At 33.0% G+C, this 19,801-nt stretch overlaps 1 protein-coding gene across 1 annotated transcript in view; it reads left to right on the forward strand.

Annotated features, from left to right (window-relative positions):
* The window catches only part of DNAJC13 (DnaJ (Hsp40) homolog, subfamily C, member 13), a 119,110-nt gene that overhangs the window by 39,039 nt on the left and 60,270 nt on the right, over positions 1–19,801 (forward strand). Inside the window, exons 5-20 of the mRNA XM_012663287.1 lie at positions 208–408; positions 1,915–2,121; positions 2,216–2,311; positions 2,681–2,772; positions 5,275–5,441; positions 5,552–5,631; positions 5,715–5,884; positions 6,313–6,412; positions 8,131–8,238; positions 8,905–9,060; positions 9,774–9,830; positions 12,144–12,265; positions 14,601–14,676; positions 14,918–15,013; positions 15,820–15,963; positions 19,562–19,644. Coding sequence (XP_012518741.1) covers positions 208–408; positions 1,915–2,121; positions 2,216–2,311; positions 2,681–2,772; positions 5,275–5,441; positions 5,552–5,631; positions 5,715–5,884; positions 6,313–6,412; positions 8,131–8,238; positions 8,905–9,060; positions 9,774–9,830; positions 12,144–12,265; positions 14,601–14,676; positions 14,918–15,013; positions 15,820–15,963; positions 19,562–19,644 — 1,955 coding nt within the window. The remainder of the gene's footprint in view (positions 1–207; positions 409–1,914; positions 2,122–2,215; positions 2,312–2,680; positions 2,773–5,274; positions 5,442–5,551; positions 5,632–5,714; positions 5,885–6,312; positions 6,413–8,130; positions 8,239–8,904; positions 9,061–9,773; positions 9,831–12,143; positions 12,266–14,600; positions 14,677–14,917; positions 15,014–15,819; positions 15,964–19,561; positions 19,645–19,801) is intronic.

Here is a 19,801-nt window from a genome sequence, read left to right on the forward strand (position 1 = left end):
TTCAGTTAGAGTGAAAATTCTTAATTAAACACACTCCCCCAAATAGCTAAAATTAATAATATTTTTAACAATTTGGATAGTAGTTCTAAATATTTGTGACGTTTAGATTTTTAGTTGTTTTAGCAGTGACTAATACATTAAGTGTAACTTTACTTTATGGTAATTTTATTTTACAAACCTTAAAGGTAATACCTTTTTTCTCTCTAGAGATATAATTGCTATAAGCATCACTGGAGTGATACAAGAAAACCTGTAATTTTGGAAGTAACTCCTGGAGGCTTTGACCAAATTAATCCTGCAACCAACAGAGTACTCTGTTCCTATGACTATAGAAATATTGAAGGCTTTGTAGATCTCTCTGATTATCAAGGAGGATTTTGTATACTTTATGGAGGCTTTAGTAGATTGGTAAGTAGTGTTTTATAGAAGACACTTAAAAAGGGGCATGACCATTTGAAAGACAGGAAAGTTTTTACACTGCATTTTGAGATCATGTGAGTCTTCTGGGAGGAAGTATGGTATTAAGAGTGCAGGCTTTGGTATCAAATGTACCTAGGCTTGAAACCCACTTTGCTGCTCCCCAAAATGAGGGAAGTAATATGTATGTAATTTATGTAAAATGCTTTAGAGGGTGGATGGCTTAACAGTGTTGAATAAATGATGGTTACAGTTGTTATTTTCATGAGTATTATTGTCTTACCTAAAAGTTTCTAAGCTTTTCTTTGAAAAAGTAATTTTAAATCTCTTATTTTTAGTCTTCTGTTCTTTGCCTAGCTATTTGTGATCTGAAATCTGAGTATTCATTGAAACTTTTGATATTCATTGCATATTTATGTCTTGAAATTCTGAATTATATATTAATATAAGTAAATTGTGGGGGATAACAGAAGCTACTTAAGATGCTGAGACACCCTGTTTGTTAATTAGTAATAGAAATTGAACTATAGACAATGACCATCTTTTTTTTTTTAAGAAATGTCCTGCTTTTCTTAATAAAATTTAAACCTCAGATCTCAAGGATGAGTAATAGAGAGAGTTTCCATATGGAGAGGCTCAATTGAATTTATTTGCAAGATTCCTTTTTCTTGACAATTTTAATTCCTGTAACTACCTAGTGTCTTGGGAATACTGCTCCAAGATTTAGTCTTTTGTAGATAAAATATCATTCCCTGGGTATCAGAGCCAAGACAAACTTGAAACCATTAGATACATGATAAGGTAGATAGCAGCAAAAGAGAAATAAGCAGAATGATGCAGGGCTGGGTAATCTGATGTACAGAATTTCCGATTTTTGGATCTGGGATGCTGGGATGCTCATAATGCAAATATTCCAAAATTCAAAAAAATTTGAGAAATATGAAACACTTCTGGTCCTAAGCATTTTGGATAAGGGATACTCAACCTGTAGCAGTTCCTACTTTACCTTTGTAAATACAGCCTTTGAAGTTGTTTTGTAACATCAGTAGGCCAATGACTTATAAACATTTAAACATTCTTCAACATGATCTTGCAAGGAAGCCCACCATGTAAAACAGATTAAATCAGAGCTGCCTTTGTGGGAAAGAATCCTGCCCACATGATACCCACCACTCCTGATGGCTGGGCTGGGGTGCCTTGGGACCCCTCCTAAGAAGCCCTAGCATGCTGTTTTGTTCAAAGTGATAAGAACAGGACCCTGAGAAGTTAGGAGATAATTTCTGTTCAGTGAGTTATTTGTGATGCTCTGTATCTCAGACTTTGTGATTTAATTTAGTAAGTCTTTCAACTGCAATACACTGCTTATTTACCTCTGATAGGATCTACTTCTTTTTTTTTCTATTATTGCTACTTTAATCTCTCTCTTATGAGTTGATTCAATATGGTCACATTTTAGTTGTTTGTACTCTGACTTTTTAAATTTTAAAATTTGTGCAGCATTTATTTGCATCAGAGCAAAGAGAAGAGATTATCAAAAGTGCAATAGACCATGCTGGTAACTACATAGGTATTTCATTGCGGATCAGGAAAGAAACTTTAGAATTCGAGCAATATTTGAATCTTCGCTTTGGAAAATACAGCACTGATGAATCCATCACGTCTTTAGCAGAGTTTGTAGTCCAAAAAATATCACCTAGACATTCGGTAAGACTCATATATTGAAAATAAAATTTTGTTCATCTGATTTTCTTATTTTTTAAAATAACTGTTTAATATGTCTCAATTTTATTGTTTGAAGGAACCTGTAAAAAGAGTTCTAGCACTTACAGAAACATGTTTAGTAGAACGTGATCCAGCAACCTATAATATTGCAACATTGAAGCCTTTAGGAGAAGTAAGTTTCAGCATTATTAGCTTAAATGAGATTTTTTTTCCTGTTGATAAACTAGAGTAATTTTCTGTTTTAATACTTATGCCTAAAGAATGTGAAATAGGTAGAACCTATATTTAATTAACATATTTATATTTGTTGATCTTAGAACAATGAGTATTACAAAACTTATTTTCAAAGTATATAAAGAATGGAACTTGTTATTCAATAATTGTTTGAAAATTTGAATGAGACTTTTAAGCAGCTCTTAAACTCTGATATTGTAAACAAGTCACATTTTTGAATATTGACTTTTGTAAACTAAATGTGTAGTTTTTATAAATATCATAAAACTGAACATTTTTTGTTGAACTTATTTTTTGTTTTCATTAGGTATTTGCATTGGTTTGTGACTCAGAAAATCCACAACTTTTTACCATTGAATTCATAAAAGGACAAGTACGGAAATACTCTTCAACAGAAAGGTATTTTTTTTTTTTTTTGTAATTCATCAAGCTTTAGAGATTCTAACGTATGCAAAGCAAAGTTCTTGATTAATGAGGGAAACAAAGATTTAGAATCTAGAACTTTGAAATTATTTAACTTGGGAAAAGATTATTTTATTGCATATTTAAAATGACTTTCATTTTTCATATTCCTAAATATCATAAAAATAGTGCTTGGATTTTAAATAAAATGATGAAAATAAAGCATTTCTGTAACTAGTATTTTTAAAGTATTTCAGAATAGCACCTTTTATTTCATTTAGCTGTTTAGATAACAGCAAGTTGCTTTAAATACACTTAAAGTTAGTAGATATTTATACGTTAACATATAAGCTATTTACCAATTTTTCAGTGGGGTATGCTTGCATATTTTTATATTACTGTGACTTGCTTGGGTCTTCCTCTGAAAACCTGTGAGCCGCTGTAACTCATAAGCTCTTACATGGTAAACATGTATAATGCTGTTGGACTGTGAATGACTGGACCTCCCTTTATGCAGTAAGCCATTGTTGTGAGATTGGCAATTCTCACGTTCCAGGTAGTTCTTTCATGCTGCTCTAAATAGAATGAGACTCAATCTGCTTTTTAAGTTAGTCCAAACAGTTCTGGTACATTTTTCCACTTTGTATAATACAACCTTATTGAGATTTTTTTTCACTTTCTACAGTATGAGCAGTAACTTTTTTTTTTTTTTTTTTTTTTACCTTAGAAAGCTTTAAATCTAAGATCAAGACTGAAATCTTAAGCAAAAGGTTATTTTTTTTCCTGTCCTGAATTCAAGGAAAGAGAACATCTGAAATAACAGTATAGATGTTCTAATCAGGGGAAAGATCTCCACACTCAGTTTTTCAGGTGCTTTATGTAAATTATCTTACTCAATCCTGAGGGTAGCCCTAGGAAGAAGGCACTGTTATTCCCAATAATGCTTACGCGTGGAAAATAAAGCAACTTCTTTGTGACTTTGGGTTAAGAAAAGATTTCTTGGGTATAATACTAAAAACAATTCAGGAAAAAAAATGATTAATTAGACTTTATCAAAATTTAAAACTTTGACACCGTTGAGAAATGACAAACTACAAACAAGGAGAAGATATTTACAAAACATGTAGCTGATAAAGGACTTCTGTCCAAAATATATAAAGAACTCTTACAACTCAGTGCTAAAAAATCCCCAAACAACCCAATAACAAATGGGCAAAATATTCAAATAGACACCTCTGTAGAGAGGATGTTTGAATAGTAAATATGAAAGGATAGTCATTAGGGAAATGAAAATTATTACAGTTCCACTAAAATGGCAAATGTCTTTTTGATGTCAGTTGTCGGCAAGGATGTGGAGGAACTGAAACTCTCATACATTGCTTGTGAAAAGGTTAAATAATATAACCACTTTGAAAACAGTTTGATAATTTTGTAAAAGATTAAACATATCCTTATCATTTAATGCAGCAATCCTGCTCCTAGATATTGAAATGAAAACAGAAAGACTTGTATGTGAATATTTGTAACATTATTCATAACAACCAAAAGCTATTATAGAAATAGTCCATATATACATCAGCTAGTGAACAGACAGACTAAATGTTATATATCTATAAAATAGACTACAACTCAGCAGGAAAAAGGACTGAACTACTAATATAGGCAACAACTTAAATGAATCTCAAAAGCCTGTGATAAGTAAAATAAGTAATATTATATGATTCTGTTTTTATGAAGTTTCTTTAAAAAGCTAAACAATAGAGACGGCACATCAATAGTTGCCTGGGGCTGAGAGTTTTTTTGCAAATAGGCACAAGCAAACTTTCTGGGGTGATGAAAGTATATCAAAACTGGATTATGATGATTGTTGATCGTACAATTGTATAAATTTACTAAAAATTGTCAAACTAGGCTGGGCATAGTGGGTCATGCCTATAATCCCAGCACTTTGGGAGGCCGAGGTGGGAGGATCACTTGAGATCAGGAGTGCTAGACCAGCCTGAGCAAGAGAGAGACCCTGTCTACGAAAAATGGAAAAATTAGCTGGGTGTGGTGTGCATTTAGTCCCAGTTACCTGGGAGGCTGAGGCAAAAGGATCGCTTGAGCCTAGGAGTTTGAGGTTGTAGTGAGCTATGCGCGCTAGACTGAGCAATAGAGTGAGACCCTGTTTCAAAAAAAAAAAAAAATTGTCAAACTTGTTTTAATTGGGTGAATTTTGTGACTTATGAGTTAGATCTGAATAAAGCTGTTAACCTTAAAACAAAAACAGACATATAAGCTATGATGCTTAAGTAACTTACACAAGGTCTAGTAGCAGCAAGGTGAAGAGCTAGTATTAGAACTCCAGGCTCTCTCCTAAAGCCCTGCTCTTCATGATTCCCTTTGTACCCGCAGTGTGTCCCTAAGCAGGTTACCTGCTAAAGGGCTTATGCTGTTTTCTGAATCAACATTTTCCTTAATTATCAATCCTAAAACCTTTTTACCTTTAACCTTGCTTAGAGATTCCTTATTAGCAAGTTTGCTGGATGGAGTAAGAGCCTCTGGTAACAGAGATGTTTGTGTAAAAATGACACCAACTCATAAAGGTCAGCGATGGGGGTTACTCAGCATGCCTGTTGATGAGGAAGTAGAGAGCCTTCATCTCAGGTTCTTAGCTACACCTCCAAGTAAGTATTGATTTAAATGTAATTGCATTTCCTTCCATCTGCTTCATAATAATTTAAGAATTAGGAATGCACACCTATAAATCTTTTTGAACCTTTTTATCTCCTTACAGATGGCAACTTTGCAGATGCTGTATTCAGGTTCAATGCTAATATTTCATACAGTGGCGTTCTACATGCAGTAACACAGGATGTAAGATAAATTGTATCATAGTTTGTTCGTTGTCATAAACTTTTTGTATGGAAACTTTTTTGAAATATTCTTCTTTCACCTAGGGCCTCTTCTCAGAAAACAAAGAAAAACTGATCAATAATGCCATAACAGCGTTATTGTCCCAAGAGGGAGATGTTGTTGCTTCAAATGCAGAACTCGAGAGTCAGTTCCAGGCTGTGAGGAGGCTTGTAGCTTCCAAAGCTGGTTTTCTAGCCTTCACTCAGCTTCCAAAGTAAGTTGTCTTCTAAAACTTAACTTCTCTTAGAGAATTTGAATAACTCACAATAGCAAAAAAAGAACAATTTACCTCTTTACGTCTGACTAAACCTGATACCTTTTATATGATGATATGGTAGCTTTTATTCATGAGAAATAGAGAAGGAAGGCAAGTGGAATATTGGTCCCATGCTCACCAGTGATATTACTGATTCTTGTTTTGGTGAATTTGAATGGGAAATTACATGCTTTTTAGTTTCGTTAACCTTAAATATTTTTCCTCTCAAAGAAAAAACTGTTAGGAAAACTGATGTTTCAAAGGTGGGATTCAAATATGTAATTGCTGCAGTAATGCAATGGAAACTTAAGATGACCTATTATGTTATATTTAATAAACAATAATAAATGTTCTGATATTTCTTTTGTGTGTTTTTGTTCCAAAAGGTTTCGGGAACGTCTAGGAGTGAAGGTAGTAAAAGCCCTCAAGAGGAGCAACAACGGAGTAATCCATGCAGCAGTTGATATGCTTTGTGCCCTTATGTGTGTAAGTAGTATTTTTCGTAAGGAAACTGGTTTTTCTTAAAATTAGCTGGTGGTTTTAATTTCTGCAAACCCAGATTTTCATTGTGTCAATGAAGTCCTCATTTACTGTGTTTCCTAACTTGCTCTTATAGCCCTTTATTCAAACAAACATTTGTTTAGCACTCCTGTATATCAAGCAATGGGCTATGTGATAGAAATACAAAAATGTTAAGACAAAGTTCCCTCCTTCCTTCAAATTGCTGACAGTCTAGAAGGGTTGACATACAGTATAAAGTAGTAGGAGCCATGGGATCCTGAAAAGCAGCACTTTATGTTTGTTTGGTGGTGAAGGGAAGATGAAAGATTCTCAGCCAGTCTTTCTGGAATACGTTACATTTGATTTGAATCTTAAAGGCCAGCCAAGTATTTTCCAGCTCTGGGAGGACTTTCCTGAGACAGGGAATAGCATATACAAAGGCATGTTTGGGAAGCAGCAAATAATTAAATATGGTTGGATCATCATAAGTTATGTATTTGGGGGTTATTAGGAGTTGCAGATATATACAGACAGTAATAAGACTTCTGAATCAGGCAAAGGAGCTAGATATGTAACTTTTCGTAAGAAACAACAAAGATTTTTCAATAAAGGAGCAATAGCATGATCAGGCTTGAATTTTAGAAAGCCCACTCTGGTGGTATGTGAAGAACAGATTAGAGGTAAAATTAGAGGCAGGTGGACCAAATTGTCATGTACGAAGGGATATGCTGAGCTGGGATAGTCACAGGAGCTGAAAAGGGGCACATTTGAAAGCTACTTCAGCAGCGGAGATCTAACTTGGTGATAGCTTGTATGGACCGCTCGTTTTCAGTAGTATAACTGTGACGTTTCTGATTATCTCAATTTTGTGTGTAGTATCTGGGACTTTTCCTACGTAAAGTGTTTTAGGCAAGCTTAGTGGTATAGAATAAACTTAAGTAATACTTGTGTGAAACCTTGCATTTATTCCTAAAAGTGAATTAAAGTTTACCTATTTTACTACCTTTACTATTCTAAATAATAAAAAAATAAAATAACAATGATGTGAAATAAACACATCTATTAAATCCTCATTACATATTAGATATTGTCTATATATTTTACATGAATTATCTCATTTAAGCTTCATAATGGTCTTATGAGATATAAGCACTGTTAATCCTAGTTTACAGCTGAGGAAAATGAGGCTCAGAGAGGTAAGGCAACTTACCTAATGTCTCTCAGTTACAGTCTGTAGTAGAATTAGAATTTGAACTCTATTCCTAACCATCATGCAGGAATGCTTTTTACGCTCAGTTATCCCAATAGTCAAAAGAGAATCACCTTGAAACAAAGAAGTATTTGCTGCTAATTTAGTGCTAATTTTAGCTTTTAAAAAGGTAAGTTTTACCAATTTCAAATTTAAATTACAAAATTTTAGGTGGATGAATGTTGTTGCCTTTTAATAAAAGAGGTCTGTGACTTTTGAGAGAGTATCTTATGGGACAGTTACTTGTTGGGCAAATTACTTATGAGGTCTGATCAACCCTGAGGGAAATCATTACTTTGCCTGCTTATCTGGTCATGAGTTTTCTTTTTGCCTTACATTTTGAAGGCTGTGGTTTTTAATGCTTTCATTGTGTAATGAATATCCTTATAAATGACTTTTGTGTGATGCCAGCACATGGGACTGCTTATGAATTGTCACTGTTTTTAATCAATAGCCCATGCATGATGACTATGACTTAAGACAAGAACAGCTAAACAAAGCTTCTCTTCTCTCTTCAAAGAAGTTTCTGGAAAACTTACTGGAGAAATTTAATTCCCATGTGGTAAGTTGTAATTAAACTTGTCTTCATGGGTATTCTAGAAGTACAACATGGACAATTTTTTTTTTTCATTGCAGCTCCCAACTTTGGTCAGTATTGGTCACAGTTCAGCTTGGTCATTAATAATAAAATATTTTGTCTTAGGACTATATCCGTTCATCTGGGAAGATTACCTTGCCAAGCCTTTAGATTTTTGCAATAATAGTTCAGATTTTTGTTTTTGCTTTCTTTAAAAATGTCATTATAAAAAAAGCTGCTCTAAAAATTCAGCCAAACCTTTCTTCCTCAGTCACTGGTAACAATTTTGGAGATGGGCATTCTATAACATCTAGAAGGAATGTGAACAAAACCAGAGTTTTAGTATTGTCAAAGATTGCCTTTTATACAAATGAGCATTAACCTTAGTTGTATACATCTGAGGAGTCTTGATGATTCTTTTGAAGTTTGACTGAATTTTAATTTTATTCATTTTAAGTCATAATGAACAGTGGATTCACTACATTAGCAAAGCAAGTACTAAAGAGTCATCGAGCTTTGAACCTCATGTTGAGACAGTAAAGTCAATATCTATGTCTGACATAGAATAACAGAAAGGAAGACATTCTTGGTATGTGTTAACTGAAGCTTCCTGTCTCTAAGTATTTAAGGCAATTTGTCACTTTGTTTCAGGATCATGGGACTGGTGCCCTAGTTATTAGTTCACTCTTGGACTTCCTTACCTTTGCCCTCTGTGCTCCGTATAGTGAGACAACTGAAGGGCAGCAGTTCGATATGCTCTTAGAGATGGTAGCATCCAATGGAAGAACCCTCTTTAAACTCTTTCAGGTGAGAGCTTGTATTTTTCTTATCAGATAACTAATTTAAGGGAACCTCTTTTGGGGTCACTTTTTTTTTTTTTTTAAGTAGTATGTGCATGCTTCTATAGTAATGTTGACAAATAAATACAGCCTAATACATTATCATATTAGGACATTTTAGCCTACAGATTTCTTGGTGTTTTATATAGAGCCCTACTGTTTTGACTTTCTTGTCCATCTTCCAGATATCTTAGAAGCAGTGAAAACCCCATTTTTTTCTGTAGTAGGCCTAAAGTTCCCTTTTCTTTACAAATTCCCAAATAAGGTGTGCTTTAGCAGAGCTCTTTATAAACACTGGAAAACACTGGTTATTTTATACAATACTGTAATATTTATTATGTACATATATGTATATATGATATTTTTATTTTAGTATCATTACTGTTTGATATGTATCATTCAAATAAATATAAGTATTATTCAGATAACTATATATTATTGAAATAAGTACCAGCTGTTTCCTACTAATGTAAACTCTTTAGGTTTATGTTACTTAAAGCTATATTGTAAGAATACCTAAAATATTTAACCAAACTGTGATCTGACTTTGGATTGTATCCTTTACTAATTTTATGGCTTATACCTTGCATAAAAACTGTATCTTCTTTAAGAGCCACAGCTAAATGTGTCGAAATGGAATTCTTTTTTATTTAGTGGTACTTTTTTCTCCCCATTTTAAAGCATCCTTCCATGGCAATTATAAAGGGAGCTGGATTGGTTATGAAGGCAATAATAGAGGTGAGAGAATAATTTTGAAATTTTAAACTTACTTGAATATTGATTGGCTATTTTAATGAAGCTGACAAAGTTGCCTTTCAGTCTTTTATGGGAACCATGCAATTCTCTGGGTAAGAAAAGTAACTTTAAATCTTAATTTAGAAATTAGTTTCAAATTCATTGTAGAAACAATCCTTAATAATAAAATAAGAGTTTGAAGTTCTTGAATAAGTGGGGTTATAGAGCAAATAAATCTTTCTGTTCCTGCATCATTTGTTTCATTTAAAAGAATTAAAAGATAGTATTCTTTCTCTCATGCTCTTTGGGGTGTGATGATGATGGTGTTGAAATTTTGAGGTACTGAGATTACATAGAAATTATTAATGGAGTTAATACATAGCAAAGTGATATTAAATAAGAATGACAACAAAAAGTTCCTCCTGCTAAAGTGCATTTGTAATTGAGGTATAAAAGTCAGGACATGATATTGTCGAACATACCACTTCTTCCAGATAGTTGCTTTACCCCTTCTGTGTTTTTTAAAAGATAAGATGCGAGTGTCAACTGTGTACTGCAGTGTTTACAGTGACATTGATCTAAATGGCTTTTGAATTCTTGTATTCTTTTATTGTCATAGTAGCAATTTGGATAAAATACAAGAGTGCTCCTTTTGCCAAAAAAACTCAGCTATTATGGCACATAAATACAACTCAGTAATAAGCACAGAATTGGTATGCTCTTAAGTAGCTGTAAACAGTATGATATATCGGCATTGAATTGGTTGGAACATCAAAGTTCATTTGCATATTTATGTGTATACACAACTAAAGGCTAATTTTCCCCTCTAACTAATATGTTCTATGTTCAATTTTAGCTTCCAAAGTAAGTACCACATCTGGTTGGGCGTGGTGGCTCATGCCTGTAATCCTAGTACTCTGGGAGGCCAAGGTGGGAGGACCACTTGAGGTCAGGAATTTGAGACCAGGCTTAGCAAGAGTTAGACCCCGTCTCTACTAAAAATAGAAAGAAATTAGCTGGGCAACTAAAAATAGAAAAAAAAAAATTAGGCATGGTGGTGCATGTCTGTAGTCCCAGCTACTCGGGGGGCTGAGGCAGAAGGATTGCTTGAGCCTAGGAATTTGAGGTTGTTGTGAGTGAGGCTGACACCACGGCATACTCTAGCCTGGGCAACAGAGCGAGTCTGTCTCAAAAAAAAGTACCACATCTTTCACTTTTACAGAGCTTGCAGGTGCCAAGGACAGTTAGGACCATGAGGCCAAATAAAAGTGTACTCCTGATCTTGATCCACCAATACATTGTCATTCATATAATGTACACCATTCAAACATTACATGCAGATGTAGTTATTGAGAGCTAATCAGAATGCTGACCTTGGCTTCAGGTATAAACCACACATGTCAAATTCGTAGCTGGTGACTAAAGCTAGTATCTGTGAGAAAGACTTTATTTATTTACAATGAAATCCTGGCACATATCTTAAATTATTTTTTTCTGATTGTAAAAGCAATATATGATCTTTGAAGAAAAATTAGAATGTACAGAAAAAAATACAAGGAAGCAATAAAAATAAATTATCTATATTTTTACCATCCAGAGATAAAACTTCTATCAACATTTCAGTAAATTTCCTCTCAGACTGTATACTGTTCAAAATAATATATGTAGATTACATACTATGTATATATTTGTATACATACTACATAATTCATTTGATATAATACTATTTAATGTATGCTCATACTTTTTTCTCTTAACATTATGAGCATTTTTGCTTTTCGACAGGTTGTCTTAAATATCACACCACTTACTCAGTTCATAGTCCTATGGGTTACCTTTGACTGGTTGTTCTATTTATCTTACCTGTTACCAAAGTGAGTCTGTATAAGCAAAGGAACTATCTCTACATCATATCATCCTTTAAAAAAAATAAAGAATTGTGTTCACCATGAAAATGAATGTATTATTGATAAAAGCAAGTTAGGTTTTACAAATGTCTTTGGTAGAAATTGCTGATTTCCCTGATTCACTTCTCCCCTTTGTTGGCTGATGTATACACAGGGAATGAACCTAATTTTAGTATTAAATTTAGCAAAACATAATTCATAAGGTAGATTGATCTGGTAACATTTAATATAATGTCTTAAAATTACCAGTACTACTACTTACCTATGTTATTTTTGGGTAATTGAAAGTTATATTTTTAATTTTTATTATATGCTGAATAACTTATTTAAAGATATAAAATTAGTGTTTTAAAGTTTGGACAGCTCGTTCTAGATTGCTGCTTTAGATCATCTTACCCTTTTCCCAAAGGAAGGTGACAAAGAAATCGCTACAAAAATGCAGGAGCTTGCCTTAAGTGAAGGTGCCTTACCTCGACACTTGCATACTGCGATGTTTACAATAAGCTCAGATCAAAGGATGCTTACCAATAGGTAGGTTATTTAATTTAATTTGCTGTGGTAAATTAACTTTCTGTTTAGAGAATAGGTTTGTGGGTTCAAATATAACTGAATAAATGTCTGAATTACACAAATAATCCGTTTTCATTTTATCCACCTAGTTCTTTTTCTTTTTTTGTGGAAAGATTATGCCCAAAGATCATTGTCCCTGACTGTGGATAACTCAGGGGGGAAGAAAACCAAACAGTTTTTTCCTCATTGTCCTATTTTTGGGCTCTGAACCCACAGTCATGGGACTGGAATATGGGAAAAAGTACCTAGAAGCTTATGGAACTAGCACAACATGCCTAGGCCTTGTCTCCTTGTATTTCCTGTGACCATCTGGTATGCACATGACCCCATGTGAAAATCTGGCATAGTTGATTTTTAAATATCTTTGGTCAGTTAGGTGCTCTACTTTATAAAGGAAAAAAAAAAGAAAAAGGAAGAAAACTTTAAAATATATCCAGCAAACCTAAACTACACTTATTCCAAGTCTCTTGAGTTGAATGTTTCCCCTTTGGTGAATCATCTTTCTTCTAATAATCATTCAAATATAAGGAAGCACATAAAATTATTCATTTACTTCGGGCCACATGAATTCCAGCCCTTTAACCTTTCTTTGTGGTCCCTGATATGTGACCCTTTTAGCTATGCTAAGCATACCATATTATGATTCATTAGTAAAAACAATGAGTATCATAAATATTTCTTGTATCTTTTGACTTTTTAAATGGCGTAAGTTGATGACTTATGTTTATTTTGTTACAATACTGTAAATTTCCTTTCTTTGTCACCTTTGTCTAGGTATTGTGTGTCATGGTATATTGCCTTAACAATGATTTTCTACTGTTTATACTGTTACCAGAAGCTATCTGCATTCCTTACTTGTAAATGTTAGCCACAAACGTAGTTTTCTGTTATTGCCCTAAGAGGACAAAAAGATATAACAGGAAAGATATTTCCTTAGTATTACCTTATTATCAATGCTAGACACCATCTTTCATTAAAATAGAGACTGTCTTACTCCATTAAACCCCCATGTTAGATGTTTGCTTGTTGTGTTCCTCTTTATTATAGTTAATCAGTTAAATTCCCTACTGTGATCAATTAGTGTATTTGTCAGGGAAGTATTATAATTTAGAGAAAATTCCAAAATGTTAGTAATGTATGAAATACAGTATTAAAAAGAAAGCTGTCAATGTGTAATAGAAATTCCACATTTCATTTGCATTGCTTTATCTTTAGCAAATTGCTATTATAGAATGTTATGTCTTTTATTCCTAAGCAAAACCTTTTTAGGCATTACTGATATGATACCTACCAAATACCAGTGAAGGAAATTATAAGTGTAATTACTTTGATATGTTAGATTTCAAATGGACACAGGAATGAGTAGTATTATTAGTGTTCACTTTCTGGTGACAAAGTACAATTTGGATTTTGCTATGAAACTTTATTATTCTGGTATGTAGTATATACAAAACATATGTCTGTAGGTCGTTATTTGGTTATTTCCCTCATAGGTTTTATGACCATTTTTTTTTTTATTTCAGCATATTATGGGGGTACAGATGTTTAGGTTATGTATGTTGCCCTTGCCCCCCCACCCCTTATGACCATTCTTATAGCAAATGGTAATTGATTGTATCTCTACCAAAGCACAAAAGGGTCAATGGTGAGTTAAATAGGCTTCCTGCTCATGAGGAGCTTCCAGTTTAGGAGACAGATGTTGTCATGGGGGTTAAGATTAATAAATGACTAAACCACAGATTCATCATGGATCTTGGATTTTCACTCCAAACCAAAATTTGCTTTTAGCTTTTAAGTGGGATGAGTAGAATAATTTGTGCTAAGTGGTTTAGGTCTTTGTCTAAACTCCAAAACTACCTCTCACCTTGCCTAAAAAGTTATATTAGAACATAGTTGTTGACTTTTTCTTGTGCTCAGAACTTCACAGAATGCCAGAATGCTATAGTCACTATATCAAGGCTTGTTATACAAACTGTGTCATCAAGTCTAATTTTTTTAAAAAATTTTTTTAAATGGCATAAGAACCTACTTCTTCATGTTCAGGATCATTGAAAATTAGTGTAGTCATCAAAGAAGTATTTTAATTTGGAGAAAATTTCAAAGTGTTATGAATATTTGAATTAGTGTCTCAGACACCTCTCCACATGAAAATATTAATTTTTAAATTATTTTTAGATCAGAATGATTTTTTACTGTAGCCATATTTCTTATAATTATGATATTTTGTTCTTAAAAATTCCTTTCTATTCTAGCTGAGATAAAGCAGCCAACCTTTTTCAACGTCTGCTTTTTTCAGACAGCTAAGTAGACATTTAGTGGGACTCTGGACAGCTGATAATGCAACTGCTACAAACTTGTTGAAACGCATTTTGGTAAGTCAGTTGAGAAACTGGAATTATGTACTGTCCAATAAAATGTCATTGAGTAAGTTATCTATACTGTTAAAGGGATCTGTTTGGTTTTAATTGAAAAGGTATTTATTGTAGGGATTACCATATTGTAAGCATTAATATCTAAATCATGGTATTAATTTATTTGGGTTTTTAAGGCTAGCTTTTGTGCAGTTATTTTGAAAATGGATTTTGTGTTTTGTTTTTAATTTGTTGTTTTTAGCCACCAGGCTTGCTGGCATACTTGGACAGCTCAGATCCAGTTCCTGAGAAGGATGCTGATCGAATGCATGTTAGAGATAATGTCAAAATAGCAATGGTAAATATGATTGTCCTACGTGTCTTTTCAGGATTAAGGATACTATTATCATATACTCTTCTCTGAAACAAACTAAAAATTTTAGAAGTAAACAAAGAATTCACTACCTTAAGTAGTAATACTCATTAATATTGTTATTTACAGCTTTCTTGAGGTAAAATTTATATCCCATAAAATTCACCTGTTTTAAGTGTACAGTTCAATAATTTCTAGTGTATTTACAGAGTTGTGCAACTATCACCACTATGTAATTTTATGAATGGGGTAATTGTATGTTTTGTTTCTCTAACTCAATTTATTAGCACATTCAGAAATGGATTTTTTAAAAATTTCAAGTATGCAATGTAGTATTTTGCATGTAGTATGAGATTAGTAAATGTTGTTGGTTAAAAGGGCCAACAATGAATAAAGTTACTTAGGTAAGACTTTTTTTCCTTATAAGATCTATGGTAATTTTTAGGATTAGGCTGTCCCTGAGAAAATACTTAAGCATCTTGCATGATACACTTTTATAATAATATCTTATATGTATTCTTTTTCTGTCCTTACTCTTTTTCTATATATACCCATCTCCTACTTGCATCTTGCCACCCCTCAAAAAGGAATCATCTTGAAACCTAAGTAGAAAAATGACAGTCTCTTAACAAAAAGTATAATTTATTATAGAAGTTTTCACTGTTTCTTCACCGAACCCTAACATCCAGTATTTATTTTATCATGTAAAATAGATAGTATGACTCAGCATTACGTAGTTTTAAAATCAGTTTGCAAACAGGTGTGTAATGGATTTCAACATTATTTTATAGGATCAGTATGGAAAATTTAATAAAGTTCCAGAGTGGCAAAGACTAGCTGGAAAAGCTGCTAAAGAAGTTGAAAAATTTGCCAAAGAAAAAGTGGATCTTGTGTTAATGCACTGGAGGGATAGGATGGGCATTGCTCAAAAAGAGGTAAAAATAAAATCTGCTTCCAAAATTCTAGCACTTCTGTTTGTCCTAGGTCTACTTATGTTGCTGCTGTTCATGGAGATGGTATTCAGATACTTCTCACTGAATACCTGCAGCTTAAAAATGAGTGTCACCTAATTCTGATTCATATTTGTACATACATTTTTCATTGTACATACATTTTCATAGTTTTATGAATCAATTGTTAAGTTGTTTAGGTATTTAATACAGAATTCCACTCTTAATTTTTCTTCCATAAATTCCAGTTTTTATACTTTTTTATACATATGTGTTTATTTCCTTCCCTTTTTTTCTGGTCTTTGCTTTGTACCTATAAAAGTAAAGGTGCTCTTCTTATTTAGTTTTTTTATTCAGAACTAACCAAACAAGTGTTTTGGAACTAAGATGCACATTTTAAAATTAAATTTATTGTGTATAATTAAATTTTGCCATATTAGTTCCTCAAATCAAAGTTAGATATAAAACAGTTTTAATCTCATTGTTCAGCATGTAGTATGTGCTACAGAATCTAATTCCGGAATGCATGTTCTTTTTATGATGGGTTTTGTAGTGGATGAGAATGAATTAAAGTGTCCTGTAGAAGGTGACTTGTTTTTGTTGATCACACTTACATTCTTTCCTTTTAACCATTTCTTTATTTATGGTAGCTGTTTCCTTATTCATGAAAAATAATTTTAATATATTTATAAAACAAATGTGTTTCGTGTGGATTACCAGAATATCTAAAAATAACAGAATAAATATTACAGTCTTGTGTATCTGTCTGAAATTAGGACCAATCTTCAGTTCTTTGTAACTTGAGCATAATAGGTTAATGCTTGTTTGTATAAGTGATATATTCAGTATTAAGGATCATTAGGCAGGCTTTCAGGTGACTAAGGATAGCACAGAGAATACTGAACTTTGAATTGGTTAACCTACATCTGAGCCTGGTCCCATAACTTATTAACCCAAGTTATGGGTTTTCAGATCCTTACTTTCTTCTTTCATAAAATCAGAATAACAATACCTCCCTTCTCTGTCTTATAGGGTTACTTTGATTTACAAACAAGATAATATAAAAGCACTATAATACATGTCTGGTCATGATAATATTGCTATAACATTTGAATAGTTGAAAAATCTACAAATATGTATGATTTTCAGTTATTTATTAAAATTTACAAGGTCCTGGCTTCAGGTAGTTAAACTGATTTCTAAAATTACATTTGTTTCAAGCTGTTGAATATAATTATCATACTGCAAGTAAGTTTGTTGTCAGATTCCATATATAACATTTAGCTAAAATAAGCATGAACAGAAATTTATTTTAGCTAGAAATATGGATAATTGCTATTTAAAGACAGCAATTTGAGGGAAAAGAATGTGTTTTTAATATCAAAATGTTTTACTCATTTGTTGGTATCATTTACATGGAGTATTATTAAAGTTTTGAGCAAATGATGCAAATAAATATGCTGATCATCAACTGATTATCATTTCTGCCTGGGTACTATTTTTAACATTAATTTCTTTATGAAACACTGAATGATCTTTGTGACAATTTTATTCATGGAAACACTAGCATCGAAATATGGAATGGTCTTGTGCTTTAGTTAAAGTCTAAAAACTAACAATTGTCGAGATTAACTGGCTAGTCTTGAAATAAGCTGTATTTCTTATATAATCAGAATGTTTGTGAAGTGAGCTCTGTTTGCAGCCGATGCTTTGTTTGATTAATAGTAACCTTTGGCCAATGTATAAGATTTGGGTTTTGTTTTTTTCTTTCTTTCCTTATTTACATTATTTTGAGTTTAGGAGTTTGTTTAGCTAGTTAGAGCTCTTAGCCTAAGTTTCTAATTTAGTCAGCTCAGTTTATGTAGAGTTGGTGATCCTTTTTCTATATAGCATTTACATTTTCATTACTCTAGACTTCCATCCTTTGGTCTGGGGGCAGGGAATTGAAGAAAGTATTTTTTAAATACAAGATTTAACGAAAGGTTTTTCATTAAAACAAAATTTTGAATTATTTATATACTTTAAGATACCTTGCATTAATTTTCATGATAGTGCACAGAATTAAAATTTGTAGGAAACATTTCCATAAATAACCAATAGGGTTTATATTTTAAACAGCATGTACTTTTTTAAATTTACTACTCATTTTAACTTTATTCTTTCTGTGTCATCTAGTCTGTTTTCTTGCTTTATTTATATAATTTGCCACTTCTAAAATGAAGTTACAGACTTCCATGTTTTAATCTACACCACTTTCAACTTTTTGTTTATATCACATTGAGGATTAGAATTTTCAGGTCTGAAATATATACAGGTTTCACATGAAGCAGGGATTCTTTTTTTTTTTTTTTTTTTAGGCAGAGTCTCACTCTTGCCTGGGCTAGAGTGCCGTGGCGTCAGCCTAGCTCACAGCAACCTCAAACCCCTGGGCTGAAGCGATCCTCCTGCCTCAGCCTCCTGAGTAGCTGGGACTACAGGCATGCGCCACCATGCCAGGCTAATTTTTTATATATATATCTTTAGTTGTCCAGCTAATTTCTTTCATTTTTTTAGTAGAGACGGAGTCTCACTCTTGCTCAGGCTGGTCTTGAACTCCTGAGCTCAAACGATCCGCCCGCCTCGGCCTCCCAGAGTGCTAGGATTACAGGCGTGAACCACCACGCCTGGCCGAAGCGGAGATTCTTAACCTTCGGTCCTTGTGCAGACTTCAAGAATTCTTTGAAATCTTCTCCAGCTGCAAACCCTCCATATGTGTCTGTCTCCGAAATGAGCCATAGCTTTCTTTGAATTGTCAAAGGAATTACAACTGCCTAAAATTTGACTCATAGGCTTAGAAAAGGAGATGGGCCTTTTTCTGTCTTAAGGTGAAGGTGATTTATATTGATGGCATCTTCATGTAATTTGTAAAATAAAGATAGCTTAGCAGATCTAGGTTCACTCTGTTTTTACTTTCTTTAAAATCTTTTTTATTTTTTTCCTTTGGACAATTAAATTCAGGACAAAAACAATATGGTGAGTTTAAGTTGCTGCTGCTACATGTGTGAAATGCATTAAACTGCCTGGCATGTGGAGTCATCTTTGATAGTCTTTGTTTGATGAATTCAATTCAAGTCTCACTTCACATGTGTCTGAATGTGGATACTTACTCTTCTTCGTTAGCTATTTCAGTTTGTATTTGTTCCTCTTAGCTTCGGTGGCAGTTAAATAACCTGTAGTCTTTTGCATTTATTGTTGTCCCATGACTTTTGTATTAACTGCATGTAAATGTTTGAAACAAGTCACTGTTTTGTACTATTATAAATTTTATTAATGATCACTGTAACTTTAATAAAATTTGGTGTTGAAATGATAACTTCAGGCTAAGTGGAAAATATTTGAGCAACACTGTGGAAGTACATATTGGCAAGTTATGTATTAAGACTTATGTCCTATATTAATATTTTATAGATTTTATTTCTTTCATTAATTTGTTTCTGTTAATTTGATGAAAAAGATGTTTCTTATCACTTATAAAGTGATGATCTTCTGATTGAGCCTATTGGTAGCCCCAGATTGAGCGCTATGAAATTTTTTTCTATTCTAGAACATAAATCAAAAGCCAGTAGTTCTTCGAAAGAGAAGACAAAGAATAAAAATAGAAGCAAATTGGGATCTCTTCTATTATAGGTAAACTTTAGGCCTCTTTTCCAATATAGATTAAATTTGGTATTGCTATTAGAGGAATTATGACAGATTTTTCTTCCCTGGAACTAGTGCTGTATATTGTCAAGTTCAAGAACTTTTACTGTTAAGATTGGTATGATTAGAGATGCTTTCATAAAAT

The sequence above is a fragment of the Propithecus coquereli genome, unplaced genomic scaffold (assembly GCF_000956105.1).
Source record: "Propithecus coquereli isolate 6110/MARCELLA unplaced genomic scaffold, Pcoq_1.0 Scaffold12, whole genome shotgun sequence".
In the NCBI taxonomy this organism is placed as follows: domain Eukaryota; kingdom Metazoa; phylum Chordata; class Mammalia; order Primates; family Indriidae; genus Propithecus; species Propithecus coquereli.